The sequence below is a fragment of the Heterodontus francisci genome, chromosome 3, assembly GCF_036365525.1.
Source record: "Heterodontus francisci isolate sHetFra1 chromosome 3, sHetFra1.hap1, whole genome shotgun sequence".
Lineage (NCBI taxonomy): Eukaryota > Metazoa > Chordata > Chondrichthyes > Heterodontiformes > Heterodontidae > Heterodontus > Heterodontus francisci.
In genome coordinates this window covers 180,488,091-180,505,038 of record NC_090373.1, presented here as the reverse complement: position 1 = coordinate 180,505,038, position 16,948 = coordinate 180,488,091, and the positions used below count along the sequence as shown (strand labels likewise).

General features: G+C 43.9%; 1 protein-coding gene across 1 annotated transcript in view; it reads right to left on the bottom strand.

Annotated features, from left to right (window-relative positions):
- The window catches only part of kcnk17 (potassium channel, subfamily K, member 17), a 45,179-nt gene that overhangs the window by 6,446 nt on the left and 21,785 nt on the right, over nucleotides 1-16,948 (bottom strand). Inside the window, exons 2-3 of the mRNA XM_068028598.1 lie at nucleotides 4,706-4,820; nucleotides 3,890-4,056 (exon numbers count right to left, since the gene is read on the bottom strand). Of these exons, the coding sequence (XP_067884699.1) occupies nucleotides 3,890-4,056; nucleotides 4,706-4,820 (282 nt within the window). The remainder of the gene's footprint in view (nucleotides 1-3,889; nucleotides 4,057-4,705; nucleotides 4,821-16,948) is intronic.

Genomic DNA, 16,948 nt, shown 5'->3' with positions numbered 1-16,948 from the left:
AGGGGAGATAGTGATGAGGGTGTATGATGCATGTCAGGTGAACTCATCAAGTGAGAACCAGGCCATATACAATAAGTTGAGATGAAGAGGAAAATAGCAAAATGGCAAAGAGAGAATATGAAAACAGAATAGCAGTCAACATAAAAGGGAACCCAAAGATTTTCTACAGCATGTAAATAGTAAGCGAGTAGCATGAGGAGGAGTGAGGCCTATTGGGGACAGAGAGGGTAATACATGCTTAGAGGTGCAGGGCAAGGCTAATATACTTAATGAGTACTTTGTTTCAGTGTTCACTAAGGAAATGGAGGCTGACAAAATATTGGTAGAAGCAGAGAGAGTAAAGGCAATGCTATGTTTCTATGTTTCTATGATAGGATAAAAATTCGGAGGGGGGAGGTACTAAAATGGCTGGCTGTGCTTAGGGTTGATAAGTCACCTGGTCAGGATGGCCTGCATCCCAGATTGCTAAAGGAAGTGGGGATGGAGATAGCAGAAGGACTTGCCATAATCTTCCAATCTTCCCTGGATACGGGGGGAGGTGCTAGAAGATGAGAGAGTGACAAATGTGACACCCTTATTCAAGAAAGGGTGTAAGGACAGTCCTAGCAACTACAGGCCAGTTAGTTTAACATCAGCGGTGGGTAAAGTTTAGAAAACAGTAATCTCGGAAAATATCAACGGACACTTAGAGAAGTTTCATTTAATTAAGGATAGCCAGCATGTATTTATAAAAAGCAGAGCATTCTTGACTAATCTGATTGAATTCTTCAATGAAGTAACAGAGGGTGTTGATGAAGGGAATGCGATGAATGTTGTTTTTATGGATTTTAAGAAAGCATTTGATAAGGTACCACATAAAAGGCTGGTTAACAAAATTGCAGCTCATGGAATAGGAGAGTCAGTGTCCAACTGGATAAAAAAAATTGGCTTAAAGGCAGAAAACAGCGAGTTGTAGTAAATGGTTGCTTTTCAGACAGGGGGAGGATGTTAGACAGTGGTGTTCCCCAAGGATCAGGGCTGGGACCACTGCTTTTTTTGTTGATATATGTAAATGACTTGGATCTTGAAATACAGAGTGGAATCTCAAAATTTACTGACAACACCAAATTTGGAGGTGAGGCAAACATTGAGGATGACATGAACCGCCTGCAACTGGACAATAATAGGCTAGCAGAAGGGGCAGAGAGGTGGCAGATGGAATTTAATACTGACAAGCATGAGGTGATGCATTTTGACAGAAGGAATAGGGAGAGGCACGGTTTTGTGACGGGTAGGTCGTGCCTCACAAACCTGATTGAGTTTTTCGAGAAGGTGACCAAACAGGTGGATGAGGGTAAAGCAGTGGATGTGGTGTATATGGATTTCAGTAAGGCGTTTGATAAGGTTCCCCACGGTAGGCTATTGCAGAAAATACGGAAGTATGGGGTTGAAGGTGATTTAGAGCTTTGGATCAGAAATTGGCTAGCTGAAAGAAGACAGAGGGTGGTGGTTGATGGCAAATGTTCATCCTGGAGTTTAGTTACTAGTGGTGTACCGCAAGGATCTGTTTTGGGGCCACTGCTGTTTGTCATTTTTATAAATGACCTGGAAGAGGGTGTAGAAGGGTGGGTTAGTAAATTTGCAGATGACACGAAGGTCGGTGGAGTTGTGGATAGTGCCGAAGGATGTTCTAGGGTACAGAGGAACATAGATAGGCTGCAGAGCTGGGATGAGAGATGGCAAATGGAGTTTAATGCGGAAAAGTGCGAGGTGATTCACTTTGGAAGGAGTAACAGGAATGCAGAGTACTGGGCTAATGGGAAGATTCTTGGTAGTGTAGATGAACAGAGAGATCTTGGTGTCCAGGTACATAAATCCCTGAAAGTTGCCACCCAGGTTAATAGGGCTGTTAAGAAGGCATATGGTGTGTTAGCTTTTATTAGTAGGGGGATCGGGTTCCGGAGCCACGAGGTCATGCTGCAGCTGTACAAAACTCTGGTGAGACCGCACCTGGAGTATTGCGTGCAGTTGTGGTCACCGCATTATAGGAAGGATGTGGAAGCTGTGGAAAGGGTGCAGAGGAGATTTACTAGGATGTTGCCTGGTATGGAGGGAAGGTCTTATGAGGAAAGGCTGAGGGACTTGAGGTTGTTTTCGTTGGAGAGAAGGAGGAGGAGAGGTGACTTAATAGAGACATATAAGATAATCAGAGGGTTAGATAGGGTGGATAGTGAGAGTCTTTTTCCTCAGATGGTGATGGCAAACACGAGGGGACATAGCTTTAAGTTGAGGGGTGATAGATATAGGACAGATGTCAGAGGTAGTTTCTTTACTCAGAGAGTAGTAGGGGCGTGGAACGCCCTGCCTGCAGCAGTAGTAGACTCACCAAATTTAAGGGCATTTAAGTGGTCATTGGATAGACATATGGATGAAAATGGAATAGATTAGATTAGATTAGATTAGAGATACAGCACTGAAACAGGCCCTTCGGCCCACCGAGTCTGTGCCGACCATCAACCACCCATTTATACTAATCCGACACTTATCCCATATTCCTACCAAACATCCCCACCTGTCCCTATATTTCCCTCTTTCTTTTGGGCCTCCTTATCTCGAGAGACAATGGATACGCGCCTGGAGGTGGTCAGTGGTTTGTGAAGCAGCGCCTGGAGTGGCTATAAAGGCCAATTCTGGAGTGACAGGCTCTTCCACAGGTGCTGCAGAGATATTTGTTTGTCGGGGCTGTTGCACAGTTGGCTCTCCCCTTGCGCCTCTGTCTTTTTTCCTGCCAACTACTAAGTCTCTTCGACTCGCCACAATTTAGCCCTGTCTTTATGGCTGCCCGCCAGCTCTGGCGAATGCTGGCAACTGACTCCCACGACTTGTGATCAATGTCACACAATTTCATGTCGCGTTTGCAGACGTCTTTATAGCGGAGACATGGACGGCCGGTGGGTCTGATACCAGTGGATATTTCCCTACCACCTACCTATACTAGTGACAATTTATAATGGCCAATTTACCTATCAACCAATAGTGTAGGTCAGATGGTTTCCCAGGTCGGCGCAACATCGAGGGCCGAAGGGCCTGTACTGCGCTGTAATGTTCTAATTCTAATTCAGTATATACTTAATGGCACTGTTCTAAAGAGTGTCCAGGAACAGAGGGACCTGGGGGTGCATGTGATGGTGACAGGACATATTGAGAGAGTGGTTAATAAAGCATATGGGATCTTGGCTTTATAAATAGAGATATTGAATGCAAAAGCAGGGAAGTTTGCTGATCCTTTATAAAGCTCTCGTTAGGCCCCGACTGGAGTATTGCGTCCAGTTCTGGTCACCACATTTTAAGACTGATGAGGATGCAGAACAGATTTACTAGAATGGTTCCTGGGAAGGGGGATTTTAGTTACAAGGTTAGGATGGAAAAGCTGGGTTTGTTCTCCTTGGGCCAAAGGAAATTGAGGGGGAGATTTAATAGAAATGTACGAGAATATGACAGGCTCAGATACATTAGACAAGGAAAACTGTTCCCTTGAACAAATGGTACAAGCACTAGGGGATACAGATTTGAAAGCTTTGGCCAATAGATGCAGGGGGAATATGAGGAAGCACTTTTTTACGCAGAGGGTGGTAATGACCTGGAACTCGCTTTCCACAAGTGTGGTGGAAGCTGAGAAGATCAATGACTTCAAGAGGAAGTTGGATGGCCACTTGAGAGAAATAGACTTGCAGGGCTATGGGGATCGAGTTGGGGTGTGGGACTGACTGAGTAGCTCCGTGAACAGCCGAACTTGATGGGCCGCATGGTCTTCGTCTGTGCCGTATATGACTCTATGACTCTACTGACATGGGCACAGGTCAAGCTTTCCTTCCTGAGAGGTTCCTATTAGTCTGGAGATGAAACGTACCCCATGGTTGCTTGATTTTTGAGCACTTTTCTCTAGTTTCTTCAAGTGGCCGTTCAGACTTCTGCCAACGTGGTTCAGAAAGGTTAGGTTCAAAGGGATTCCAAATAATGCATAGAACACGCAGAAAACCTGTCCTCCTACTGTGCTGGGAGACAGATTACCAAAACCTGCAAAACCAGAGAAAGATTTTGAGTCTCTCTTTTTAATTTCACGTGTACTGAAATAAGAGCAAATAATGGGGATCAACATGTGGGGTACAAGGTCATGGAAAATGCTGCCCTCGATTTCAGTCTTACTTAGAGAAACCATGAAGGTAATAGGTTTGGAAAATGGAAATGTGACTGTGGCTAAGTGACATGCGCTTCTGAGGTTGGGGCTGAGGCAGGTTGTTAGACTGAGTGGGGAAAGCTCGTCTGCAATGCATCTGATCCTAGAGTGCTCAATGGTGTTACTGGCTACAAAAAGTGCAAAAATGTGCCATTCACCTGCAATTGATGAGAGGAAAAATTATGGTTTGAGCCAAATAACTGGAAAAGAAATCAGGTAAATTTCAGACTTTGGCACCACTAACAAAGAACATCACTCAGCAAAGGCACATCGAGAAAACCAACTGTGCCTATTTTCCAACCATTTAAATGAACGGTGAAGAGATCACCTGTGAGACACACCTAAAATTTCTAATATGCACTTTCACTGGGTAAGGCTCCCTGTGAACGTTGGGAAGTTGAAAATTGCCTCTGCACAATGAAAACCCAAGTGTTGAATCAGAAAAACACAAATCAATTTAAAATAAATCGTTTAAATGTAACTCTTTACCTATTGTCGTCACCACAGTTCCTGCAAAGAAAAATGAACTAATGAAGTCCCAGTTGCTTGGGTTGGTGGAGTTTCCCATCGGATTTACACCTTTATCCCAGGCGTCAATAATAATCTTAAATAAATGAGAAAAAAAGTTAATACTAAAGTTCCAAACCTAAGTGTAACCGTGACGGTATGCAGAAAAGCAAATTGTGTTGGGAGAAAAGTACATATTCAATTATTTTCATTTTATTTCTCAAGAATGATGTAAAGAATGTTATTGAAAGAACATTCTTGGGACAGATTTCTCCTATTAGCGCTTCAGCATTACGGATCAACAACTCGCAGTTATATGGCATCCTCAATGCACAAAAAAACTTGTAAGCACATCATAGAGGAGTAAAGGAGTGACCAGTGAGCCTTTCTGGGAGGGTTAGGAGAGGTTACCATAGAATCATAGAATGGTTACAGCACAGAGGAGGCCATTTGACCTGTCATGTCCTTGCAGCTTTCTGCAAGAGCAACTCACCTAGTCCCACACCCCTGCCTTTTCCCCGTCGCCCTGCAAATCTTTTCTGTTCAGATAATTATCCAATTCTCTTTTCAAGTCCTCAATTTAATCTGCCTCCACCACACGCTCAGGCAGTGCATTCCAGAGCCTAACCTCTCGCTGCATAAAAAGTTTTTCCTCACGTCACTGTTGCTCCTTTTGCCAATCACCTTAAACCAGTGTCCTCTGATTCTGGATCCATCCACCAATGGGAACAGTTTCTCCCTACTTATTCTGTCCAGACCCCTCTATAAAATCTCCTCTTAATCTTCCCATCTTCAAGGAGAACAGACCCAGCTTCTCCGACCTATCCATGTAACTGAAGTTCCTCATCCCTGGAACTATTCTCATTAATCTTTTCTGCACCCTCTCTAATGCCTTAATATCCTTCCAGAAGTGTGCTGCCCAGAACTGGACACAACACTCCAGTTGAGACCGAACCAGTGTTTTATACTGGTTTATCATAACTTCCTTGTTTTTGTACTCTATGCCCCTATTTATAAAGCTCTGGATCCCATATGCTTTATCAACAATTTTCTCAACCTGTCCTGCAACCTTCATTGATTTGTGCACATATACCCTCAGGTCCCTCTGCTCTTGCACCTCCTTTAGAATTGTATCCTTTAATTTATATCGCCTTCTCTCATTCTTCCCACCAAAATGTATCACTTCACGCTTTTCTGTGTTAAATTTCATTTGCCACTTATCTGTCCATTCCACCAGTCTGTCTATGTCCTCTTGAAGTTTATCACTATTTTCACAGTTCACAATACTTCCAAGTTTGTGTCATACGAACTTACGAATTAGGAGCAGGAGTAGGCCACTCAGCCCTTCGAGCCTGCTCCACCATTCAATAAGTTCATGGCTGAACTGATTACTCCACATTTCCACCTGCCCCCGATAACCTTCCACCCCCTTGCTTATCAAGAATCTATCTACCTCTGCCTTAAAAATATTTAAAGACTCTGCTTTCATCGCCTTTTGAGGAAGAGAATTCCAAAGACTCACCGACCCGCTAAGAGAAAAAAATTCTCCTGATCTCTGTCTTAAATGGGTGACCCCTTATTTTTAAACAGTGACCCCTGTTCTAGATTCTCCCACAAGGGGAAACATCCTTTACACATCCACCCTGTCAAGACCCCTCAGGATCTTATATGTCATCCGCAAATTTTGAAATTATGCCCTGCACACCCTAGTCTAGGTCATTAACATATATATCAAGAAAAGCAGGGGTCCAACACTGACCCCCCGGGGTACCCCACTATATATCTTCTTCCAGTTCACAACTACTCTCTGCTTCCTGTTACTGAGCCAATTTCGTATCCATGTAGCTACTGTCCCGTTTATTCCATGGGCTCTAACTTTGTTGACAAGCCTGTTATGTGGCACTTTATCAAATGCCTTTTGGAAGTCCATGTATACCGCATTAACTACATTACCCTCATCAAAAAACTCAAGCAAGTTGGTTAAACACAATCTTCCCTTAACAAATCAGTGCTGGCTTTCTTTAATAATCCACATTTGTCCAAGTGACTATTAATTTTATCCTAAATTTTCATTTCTAAAAGCTTTCCCACCACCGAGCTTAAACTGACTAGCATGTAGTTATTGGGCTTGGTCTTACACCCTTTTTTGAACAAGGGTATAACATTTGCAATTGCTGTTTGTGGGTCCTTCCTATACATCAATTTGTTGAATGTCCTATATTTAACAGTAACAGCACTACAAAAGTGCTTAATTAATTGGAAAGTACTTGAGACTTGATGCGAGTCAGGATATCAGTAGTAGCTTTTTTGATGAACTGAGGTTTCCGCGGGGTGGAAGCCAGTACATTGGAAGAGTTGAGTCTAGAAATTACAAAAGCATGAATGAGGGTTTCAGCAGTGGATGAGTATCTTATTTGCCCGTGCCACTGTCTCTGAGGGAGAATCACCTGATCAACCATTGTAGCTTCAGCGGAAGATCAACGGAAATCCTAGATAGACCTAGATGGCCAAACGCAACTACCTGTGAGGAAACTTCTGTCATCTGCAGTTTACCTACACAGCAGTCATTTAGACAGTGTCCCCTTTGTCTGCTATTACACTTGAAAGTCGATGTGTGGAGCCATTACCCCTGCTTTACTACATCTACCACATGACCGGTTGTTCAAGTGTGCATGCTGTTCTGTTTTAGCTAAATAAATTATAGGAATTTCAGCAGCTCTCACCAAAGTAGCGCAGGGTAATGTTTGCATATGTCAAAGTTACACTATTGCTTGAAAGTGTGAGGGGTGTTTTCCCATAGGAGTGGGAATTCTCTCACAACAACTTACATTTATACAGCGTCTTTAACTATTCAAATATCCTTAACAATGTTTTCTCTAAGCTGCGTGGGTGCGCAGCTGTGCAGGGAACAAACAAGCTGGGCACAAGCAACTCTCCCTTTAGGATGCGCCCATGTACGGACATGCAGTAAATTAAAGGGACTACAAGTGAGGTACACACAGCAAACAGAAATTAGAAGGAACATATGAGTTCAAGCAAGAGGAGTCTCCAAACAAAATATAAATTAAATCTTGGTGTTACGACCAGGTGAGAAAGGGGTCTAGGGTTCCCTCTCACTCTTCACCTAGTCTTACCGTAACAAGGTTTCATTTTAAACACATCATTTTTTTTAGCACCCCCCCTTAGTGAATTCTTGTTCACTAACTTGCAATTATAAGGCAAAGAAATAGCCAAACAGGTTTTCTTAGGTTTAAAGAAAAAAGGTTGAACTTTATTAAACTTAAAGTCTAATATGGTTTATGCCTACGGATAAGCGACGCATCAACACTAGCATGCATACGCAATACACGCATGCAGATAGAGACAGAAAAGAGCATAAGATATAAAGTGGAAAAGTTTGAGGCAATATCTGAAGATGGTTTTGGTTACTGTTCTTTGAGCTCGCTGTAAAGTCCTTGATTCTAGGTAGGTCTTGCTTCTCATTGGGGCCCAGTATTCTTCATAAACCTTGTTCGATTTTTCTCTCTTGAAGTTCTCCTAGGAGATTTTTCTCTCTTGAAGTTCATATATCTTTAGTGGGTGCAGAGGCTTGTGAGAAAGAGATGGGAGCAGACAGGAGAGGCCTTCTCACTCCAGGAGCAGTCTTTCTCAGTTCCAAAGAAGGGTCACTGACCCGAAACGTTAACTCTGCTTCTCTTTTCACAGATGCTGCCAGACCTGCTGAGTGGTTCCAGAATTTCTTGTTTTTATTTCAGATTTCCAGCATCCGCAGAATTTTGCTTTTATTTTCTCAGTTCAAACTGTTTGTACAATTCAGAAAAACCCAGGTTGCCAAGGCAGGTTAGTCATGTGACTAGCTGGTCTGACCATGTCTGTTTGTGGATTCTCTTGTCTGAGCTGACCCTGGAATGTCTCTTCTTACACACAATATCTGGTGCTCAAAGTCCATTGTGGGTTAAATTGGAGCAGGGAATAGCCCCCTTGCAATGTCTGTTTGTATGCAAATGTTTTGTCCAGCCATGGCTGATCTGTTTAACAAGTCATTTCCTTGCTCCAGCAATAGTTCAAAATCAATGTTCATATGACAAAATTAATATGCCTCATTCTGCATGACACCTCCACACCTAGCAGAATGAAATGCAATTTGAGAAAAGCGCATTTCATTAAAAAGGGTCAAGAGAGAAAATCTAAGATACAGGGAAAAAAAAGCATAGGTCTCTCTCTCTCATTCATTCACATTCATTAAAAAATCCTCAAACTTATTACAGCCTACCTTTTCTTGCTGCCAGTGCTGTTTTAACTCCCCCTTTTTGGCATCCCAATAAACATGTGGTTCTTAGGGAAAGTTTTTCTTCATTTTGCCCATTTCCATGACTGCTTAGGGTCATAGAGTTATACAGCACAGAAACAGACCCTTCGGCCCATCGTGTCCGTGCCGGTCATCAAGCACCTATCTATTCTAATCCCATTTTCCAGCACTTGGCCCGTAGCCTTGCATGCTATGGTGTTTCAAGTCCTCATCTAAATACTTCTTAAATGTTGTGAGGGTTCCTGCCTCTTTTCCACCCTTTCAGGCAGGGTGTTACAGATTCCAACAACCCTCTGGGTGAAAAGGTTTTTCCTCAAATCCCCTCTAAACATCCTGCCCCTTACCTTAAATCTATGCCCCCTGGTTATTGACCCCTCCGCTAAGCGAAAATGTTTCTTCCTATCTACCCTATCTATGCCCCTCATAATTTTGTATACCTCAATCAGGTCCCCCCTCAGCCTTCTCTGCTCTAAGGAAAACAACCCTAGCCTATCCAGTCTCTTCATAGCTGAAATGCTCCAGCACAGGCAACATCCTGGTGAATCTCCTCTGCACCCTCTCAAGTGCAAGGGGTTAGATTTAATTAGCCATGAGTTGGAATTTTTTTCTCAGGAGAGTCAGTATTGGGCAAATCTATCCTAAACTCTCTTTCAGTACTTTGCTGAGTTTTGCAAAGGCTTTTGACTTCAGGGGATGGGTAGGGTTCTCTTTTTTTCAGACTGTGGGGCAGGATTCTTTGCTAATCTCCCCTTTGTCCTCTGGGACACTCCTGCCTGCAGGTATTTCTGCAAGCTCTACTGCACTCCCCTGTGGCACTTCGGCTAGATAAGGCATCACCATCACAGTTTCTCTGCCCCATAGAGGTCTTTCTTTGTCTCTGCAGGTTCCTGTAAATGCTGTTAGCAACTCTGGGGGGGGGGGGGGGGGGGTTGCTTCTAGTGTCTGCATTTACACAGGAGGTTGTGGGGTCTAACTTTTCAAATTTATCGGGGTTGGCTGACCAGACAGTAGGAGTTTTCATCTGGGATTCCCCCCAGACTTCCTTTACCCTGCCCTCTCGGTCACTTTTTCCCGTTCCTTTCCAACCTTTTTACAGCCTTGTGCCTCCCTGTCCCCTTTTGTGGCAACTCATGCAGTACTCCAGCACATCTTTGTGGAGTTTTAGCCAGTCAAACTGCTGCCTTGTGCAGGCTTTGTTCTTTTGTATACCAGCATGTACAGCCACTGTAGTCCTGTGGGCCTTTCTAAATATTTCTTCCTAGTACCTCCGTGGCACCACTAACTGGTGAACTACTGTCCATTCCTTGCTCTCAGGTCTGTGAGGAGAACACCATTTCCTCATCAGTACCTCATTCTTTAAATAGTAGCAATCAGGGTCTGCCTCAGCTTCACTTTCAGACTGGGCAGCCTGTGCTAACTCTCACAACACTGGGTCGGCTCGCTGAATCTCAGCTAGGGAAAATTTATTTAATTCACTCCCTGGGTCTTCTAACTTCCCAAAGAAAGTCTCAGACAGACAGGCCTGGTCATCTGCCTGCCGTGCCAATTCAGTCTGCTGTGGGGGAGCTGGTTTGATCATGGCCTAATTCACTACACATTCAGGGAAACTGCAGGGGACTTTCTCCTGCCACTGCCCTGTCTCTCTGACCTGCGGTCTTTCCTTCACTACTGGAGGTGGGGGGGTGGGGGGGTGGTGCTACCAGCTTCACCCCCGCCAGATCATTACCTAGGAGGTCAACCCCGTCCACAGGCAAACTAGGGACAATCCCTATGGTCACTGGTCCCGAAACTAGGTTGCACTCCAGGTACACCCGGTATACAGGTACAGGGATACACTGTCCTCCAATACCATCCACCACCGTTCTGGTGTTCACTGCACTCTCTGGGGGGAAAGGTCGCGCCTTTTCCCAGTAAAAGGGATCTAGTGGCCCCTGTGCCCCTGAGAATGACTATGGGCTTGCTCACCCCACTCGAGGGGTATGGGGTTACTTTCCCTTCAAACACAAAACCCTGATAGGCTTCAGGAATTCTATTAACTTTTCCTGCACTTGCAATAGTAAGCTTCCTGGGTTGCACTCTTACTACAGTTAAAGCCACAGCTTGCTCTGTTGTGCTCTCCTCCGGGATTCCTTCTTCACTGGGCGGATGTGCCCTGATTAACCCTACAGGTTTTCCCTTTAATTTCCAGCAGTCAGCTTTTAGATGACCTGCCTTATTACAATGGAAGCACACATATCTCCGGGTCTCACTCCTGCTCATAGCACATTCCTTTTTGGCCCCCTGTGTCTCCTGCTTTTCTTTCTCTCCCAGGACTGCTTGGGCTCCTATCACCTTCCCACCCTTTGTCCTTTTCAGATTTGTGGGGGTGACTAGGAAAGGTTCTGCCCTGGGAAACTGACTTATAAATTAAAGCAAACTCATCAGCCAGAACGGCCGCTTGCTGGGCTCTATGAACCTGCTGCTCCTCTACATGGGTCTTTATGGAGAGTGGGAGAGAGTGTTTAACGGAATTACTTCTTTGAGAATCTCATAGCTGAGCTGTACTTTAACAGCCCTCAGCTACTGGTCAAAAGCTAGCTGCTTACTTCTTTCAAACTCCAGGTAAATTTGATTAGCTTGCTTTTTGAGGGTTTTAAACTTTTGGCGATAGCCTTCGGGTACTAATTCATTTGCCCCAAGGATAGCATTTTTTGTCAGTTCATAATTTGATGAACTCTCATTTGGCAACAAGGAATAAACCTCATGGGCTTTTCCGGTTGTCTTGCTTTGTAATAAAAGAGGCCAGGTCTCGGCTGGCCATTTTAGCTGCCTTGCCAGTTTCTCAAATGACACAACAAACTCTTCCACATCTTCCTCATTGAATTTTGGGATTAGTTGAGATAGTTTTAACAATTCTATACCCAGCCTGAATTACGCTACTCCATATTGGCCATGCTTTCACTGGGGTTACTCTGTCGCCCCCCTAGTTAACTCAAGCCACTTCAGCTCTTTCTCTTCGCATTCTTTGAGGAAAGTTCTTTCTCTCTCTTTCTCCTTCCTCTCTTTGGCTTCACATTCCTTCTGGAAGACCCTTTCTTTCTCCCTCTCCTGCCTCTCTCTCTCTTTTTCCCTTTCCTCAAATTCAAGTTTCCTCTGTTCCAATTGTACCTTTGCTAACAATAGCCTGTCAGAGTCTGCTTCTAACCCTGTTTCTGCTTCATCAGATTCAAGGGAAAAATAGTTGGCCACTAGCCTTAGGAGTTCAGACTTCCTAGCCTTGCCACATACAGTGATCCCACACTGCTCAGCCATTTTTCTCAACTCCACCATAGACAGTGCTTTTAACCTATTCCAATTTACTTCACCCTAGCTTCAGTCGCAGACATGTTAGTATTCAAGCACACACACCCACAAAAAAACCTGTATTGCAAACTTTTTTGTTTGGGATCAATTTACTTCCCACTTCCAACCTCCAGAATGGTAGCCCCCAAATTTCTGTTATGACCAGGTGAGAAAGGGGTCTAGGGTTCCCTTTCAGCCTTCACCTAGTCTTGCCGTAACAGGGTTTAATTTTAAACACACAGTTTTTTTAGCACCCCCTTAGTGAATCCTTGATCATTAACTGACAATTATAAGGCAAAAAAACTAGCCAAACAGGTTTTCTTAGGTTTAAAGAAAAAAGGTTGAACTTTATTAAACTTAAACTCGGTTAACGCCCACGGATATGCGAGACGCCCACGCTAGCGTGCATACCAAAAAGAGATAGAGACTGAAAAGAGTAGAAGAAATAAAGTGGAAAAGTTTGAGGCAATATCTGAAGATGGTTTTGGTTATTGTTCTTTGAGCTCACTGTAAAGTTCTTGATTATAGATAGGTCTTGCTTTTCATTGGGGCCCAGTATTCTTTTAAACCTTGTTCAGTGTAGAGACTTTTCTCTCTTGAAGTTCATGTGGCTTCAGTGGGTCCAGAGGCGTGTGAGAAAGAGATGGAAGCAGACAGGAGAGGCCTTCTCACTCCAGGAGCAAACAGTCTTTCTCAGTTCAAGCTGTTTGTACAATTCAGAAGAACCCAGGTTGCCAAGCAGGTTAGTCATGTGACTATCTAGTCGGACAATGTATGTTTGTGGATTTTCTTGTCTTAGCCGACCCTGGAATGTCTCTTTTTGCACACAATACCTGGTGCTCAAAGTCTATAGTGGGTTAAATTGGAGCAGGGAACAGCCCCTTTGTCCCTCCAGGCACTGTCCTTTCGTATGCAAATGATTTTTCCAGCCACGGCTGCTCTGTTTAACAAGTCGTATCCTCGTTCCAGCAACAGTTTAAATTCAATGTTCATATGACAAAATTAATATGCCTCATTCTTGGTGGCATGACACTTGGTAATTCTCTGCTATTGTCACCAAATGGATTCAAATCCAGTTAAATCCCTTTATCTTCATTTGAATGGGAGAAACATATAGGAGTTTACATTTAACTTTGAAGATAACAAATAACAGTTGTATTAACTCAGAAGCAAATTGAGTAATGTCAATTCCAACATTGATTAAATGGGTTTACATGCTCGTGATAGGGACTGAACCAAGTAAGACTGTATTGAATCCTGGACAACTTACGTTACTTTCAGTTTTAAAATATCTGTATTCTGGCTTCAAAGAGAATTACATGAGACAACAAACATCTCAAAATTATACTAAGCAAAGGATCAAAATCAAATGTTTCTGGAGTGGCTCTGTTTTTGATACATGGAAAAAAAACCTAATAGTGTCCTCACTGAAATTCTGTGAGCTGATTTGTCAGTGGGTGGCAGCTGTTGTTGCTGGATAGCTCAAATAGAGCAGAGTAAAAAAAAAAGGTTATTTAAAAAAAAAGCCCTAGGATAGCTGCCTGTAATTTATTAGTGATTACTAGCTGGAATATTGCTGTTTGCACGGAGATGGGGGTTGGGGGGGGGGGGTGTGGGGAGAAGCAGTGGGGGGTAGGTGCTCTTTGGTCTCTTTCTTTTCTGCCTTTTCAGCCTCAAAGGTACAGGGGATAAAACTGATTGCAAATAGTTGGTAAGTTATTACACCAGCTAAGGTTCATTGTCAAGCTAAGTAATAGCAGGGCAGCTCAGCCAAGAGAATGTGGTATGTGGGAAGTCGTGGATGTATCATGTGACTTTGACGAACATATCTGCAGAAAGTGTCTCCGGCTGCAGAAGCTTGAGCTTCAGGTTTCGGTGCTTGAGCGGCGGCTGGAGTCACCGTGACGCATCTGCGAGGTGGAGGACTATGTGGATAGCACATTTCAGGACGTAGTCAACCCGGTGCCTAAGCGAACACAGTCAGAGAGGGACTGGATAGCTGCCAGACGGACAAGAAGGTCAGGGCAGGTAGTGCAGGAGTACCCGGAGGGCAACCAACTTTCTAACCGGTATTCAGTTCTGAGTACCGATGGGAAGGAGGGTTCTTCTGTAGAGTGTAGTGAGGGTCATGACTGGAACATCATGGATGACTCAGCTGTGTGCTGGGAGGGAGGAAAAAGGACAAGAGAGCAATAGTGATAGGGGATTCTATGGCTGGAGGAACAGATCGGCATTTTTGTGGTCGCAGACGTGATTCCAGGATGGTATATTGCCTCCCTGGTGCAAGGGTCATGGATATCACTGAGTGGCTACAGAGCATTCTGGAGGGTGAGGGTGCCTAGCCAGAGGTCGTGGTCCACATTGGTACCAACGATATAGCAAGAAAGAGGGATAGGGTCCTGCAAGCTGAGTTTAGGGAGTTGGGAAAGAGATTAGCAAGCAGGACAACAAGGATAATAATATCCGGATTACTTCCAAGGCCACATGCTAGTGAGTTTAGTAATAGGAAAATACACCAGATAAATGTGCGTTGGAGAGATGGTGCAGGAGGGAGGGCTTCAGATTTCTGGGGCATTGGGACCAGTGCTGGGGTAGGTGGGACATAGAACATAGAATAAAATACAGCACAGAAGGTAGAAACCGGATGGTCCGCACCTGAACAGGACTGGGACAAATATCCTTTCAGGAAGGTTGCTAGTGCTGTTGGGATGGTTTAAACTAGATTGGCAGCGGGGTGTGAACCTGAGCGTAGTCTTAGATAGGACAATTTCAGGGCAGGGAACAGGACACAGAAAATTAGCAAAATTGGTGAGTGACTCTAGAAAACAGAAGAAGAAAAGGTTAAAAAGTGTGCAACACAGGAATTTGGCAGTGTTAAAAGGTATCGTAAATAAAGAAGATGAGTTGAGATCACAGGTAGACACATGGCAACACAATATAGTTGCTATAATTGAAACTTGGCTTAAAGAGGGGCAAGAATGGCAGCTCAACATTCCTGGATTTAGAGTATTCAGGTATGATAGAGAGGGAGATAAAAAAAGAGGGGGGGGGGGGGGATTTCAACTACCCCAATATCAACTGGGATGCAAACAGTGTGAAGGGCACAGAGGGGACAAAATTCTTCAACAGCATTCAAGAGAACTGTTTTAGCCAGCACATAACAAGCCCAACGAGAGGGGGCACAATTCTAGATTTAGTTTTCGGTAATGAAGCTGGGCAAATGGATGAAGTAACAGTGGGTGACCATTTTGGAGATAATCATGGAAAAGGACAAAGATAAAACAGGAGCAAAGGTTCTAAATTGGGGGAAGGCAAATTTTAGGAAACTGAGAGGTGACCTTGTGAAAGTGAACTGGATACAGCTACTTGAAGGAAAATCAGTGGCAAATCAGTGGGAGGCATTCAACAGCGAGATACTACATGCACAGTGTAGGAATGTCCCTACAAAGATAAAGGGTGGTGCGGCCAAATCTAGAGCCCGCTGGTTATCTAGAATTATCTACAGGGTAAGTTAACGCAAAAAAAGAAAGCTTATGACAATCACAAATATCTTAATACTTTGAAAAGCCTAGAGGAGTATAGAAAGTGCAGGGGTGAAGTAAAAAAGGAAATTAGAAAAGCAAATATAGGACGCGTAAAATTATTGGCAGGTAAAATCAAGGAAATCCTGAAGATGTTTTATCAGTACATTAAGAGTGGGCGGCACAGTGGTTAGCACCGCAGCCTCACAGCTCCAGCGCCCTGGGTTCAATTCTGGTTACTGCCTGTGTGGAGTTTGCAAGTTCTCCCTGTGTCTGCGTGGGTTTTCGCCAGGTGCTCCGGTTTCCTCCCACCACCAAAAGACTTGCAGGTTGATAGGTAAATTGGCCATTATAAATTGCCCCTAGTATAGGTAGGTGGTAGGGGAATTGAGGGACAGGTGGGGATGTGGTAGGAATATGGGATTAGTGTAGGATTAGTATAAATGGGTGGTTGATGGTCGGCACAGACTCGGTGGGCCAAAGGGCCTGTTTCAGTGCTGTATGTCTTGAAAAAAACAAGAGGGTAACTAAGGAAAGGGTAGGGCTTATCAGAGATGTACAAGGGAACTTATGTGTGGATGCAAAAGATGTGGGAAGGGGTCTTTATAAGTTTTTTGTCTCTGTCCTCACAGAGGAGAAGTTTGATGCAGACATTGTAGTTAAAGAGGAGTAGTGTGAAATATTAGATACGATAAGCATAATGAGAAAGGAGGTGCTTGAGGGTCTGACATCCCCGAAACTGGATAAATCGCCAGGACCGGATGTTTTGCATCCCAGGCTGTTAAAGGAAGCCAGGGAGGTTATAGCAGATGCGCCAAGGATCATCTTCAAATCCTCAGTGGATACAGGCGAGGTAGCAGATGATTGGAGCTCTGTGAACGTTGTACCATTGTTTAAAAAGGGTGTGAGGGATAAGCCAGGTAATTATAAGCAGTCAGTCTGACCTCGGTAGTGGATAAATTGTTAGAATCTATTCTGAGGGACAAGATAAACTGCCACTTAGAAAGGCATGGATTAATCAGGGATAGTCAGCATGGATTTGTTAAGGGAAGGTCATGTCTTACTAACTTGATT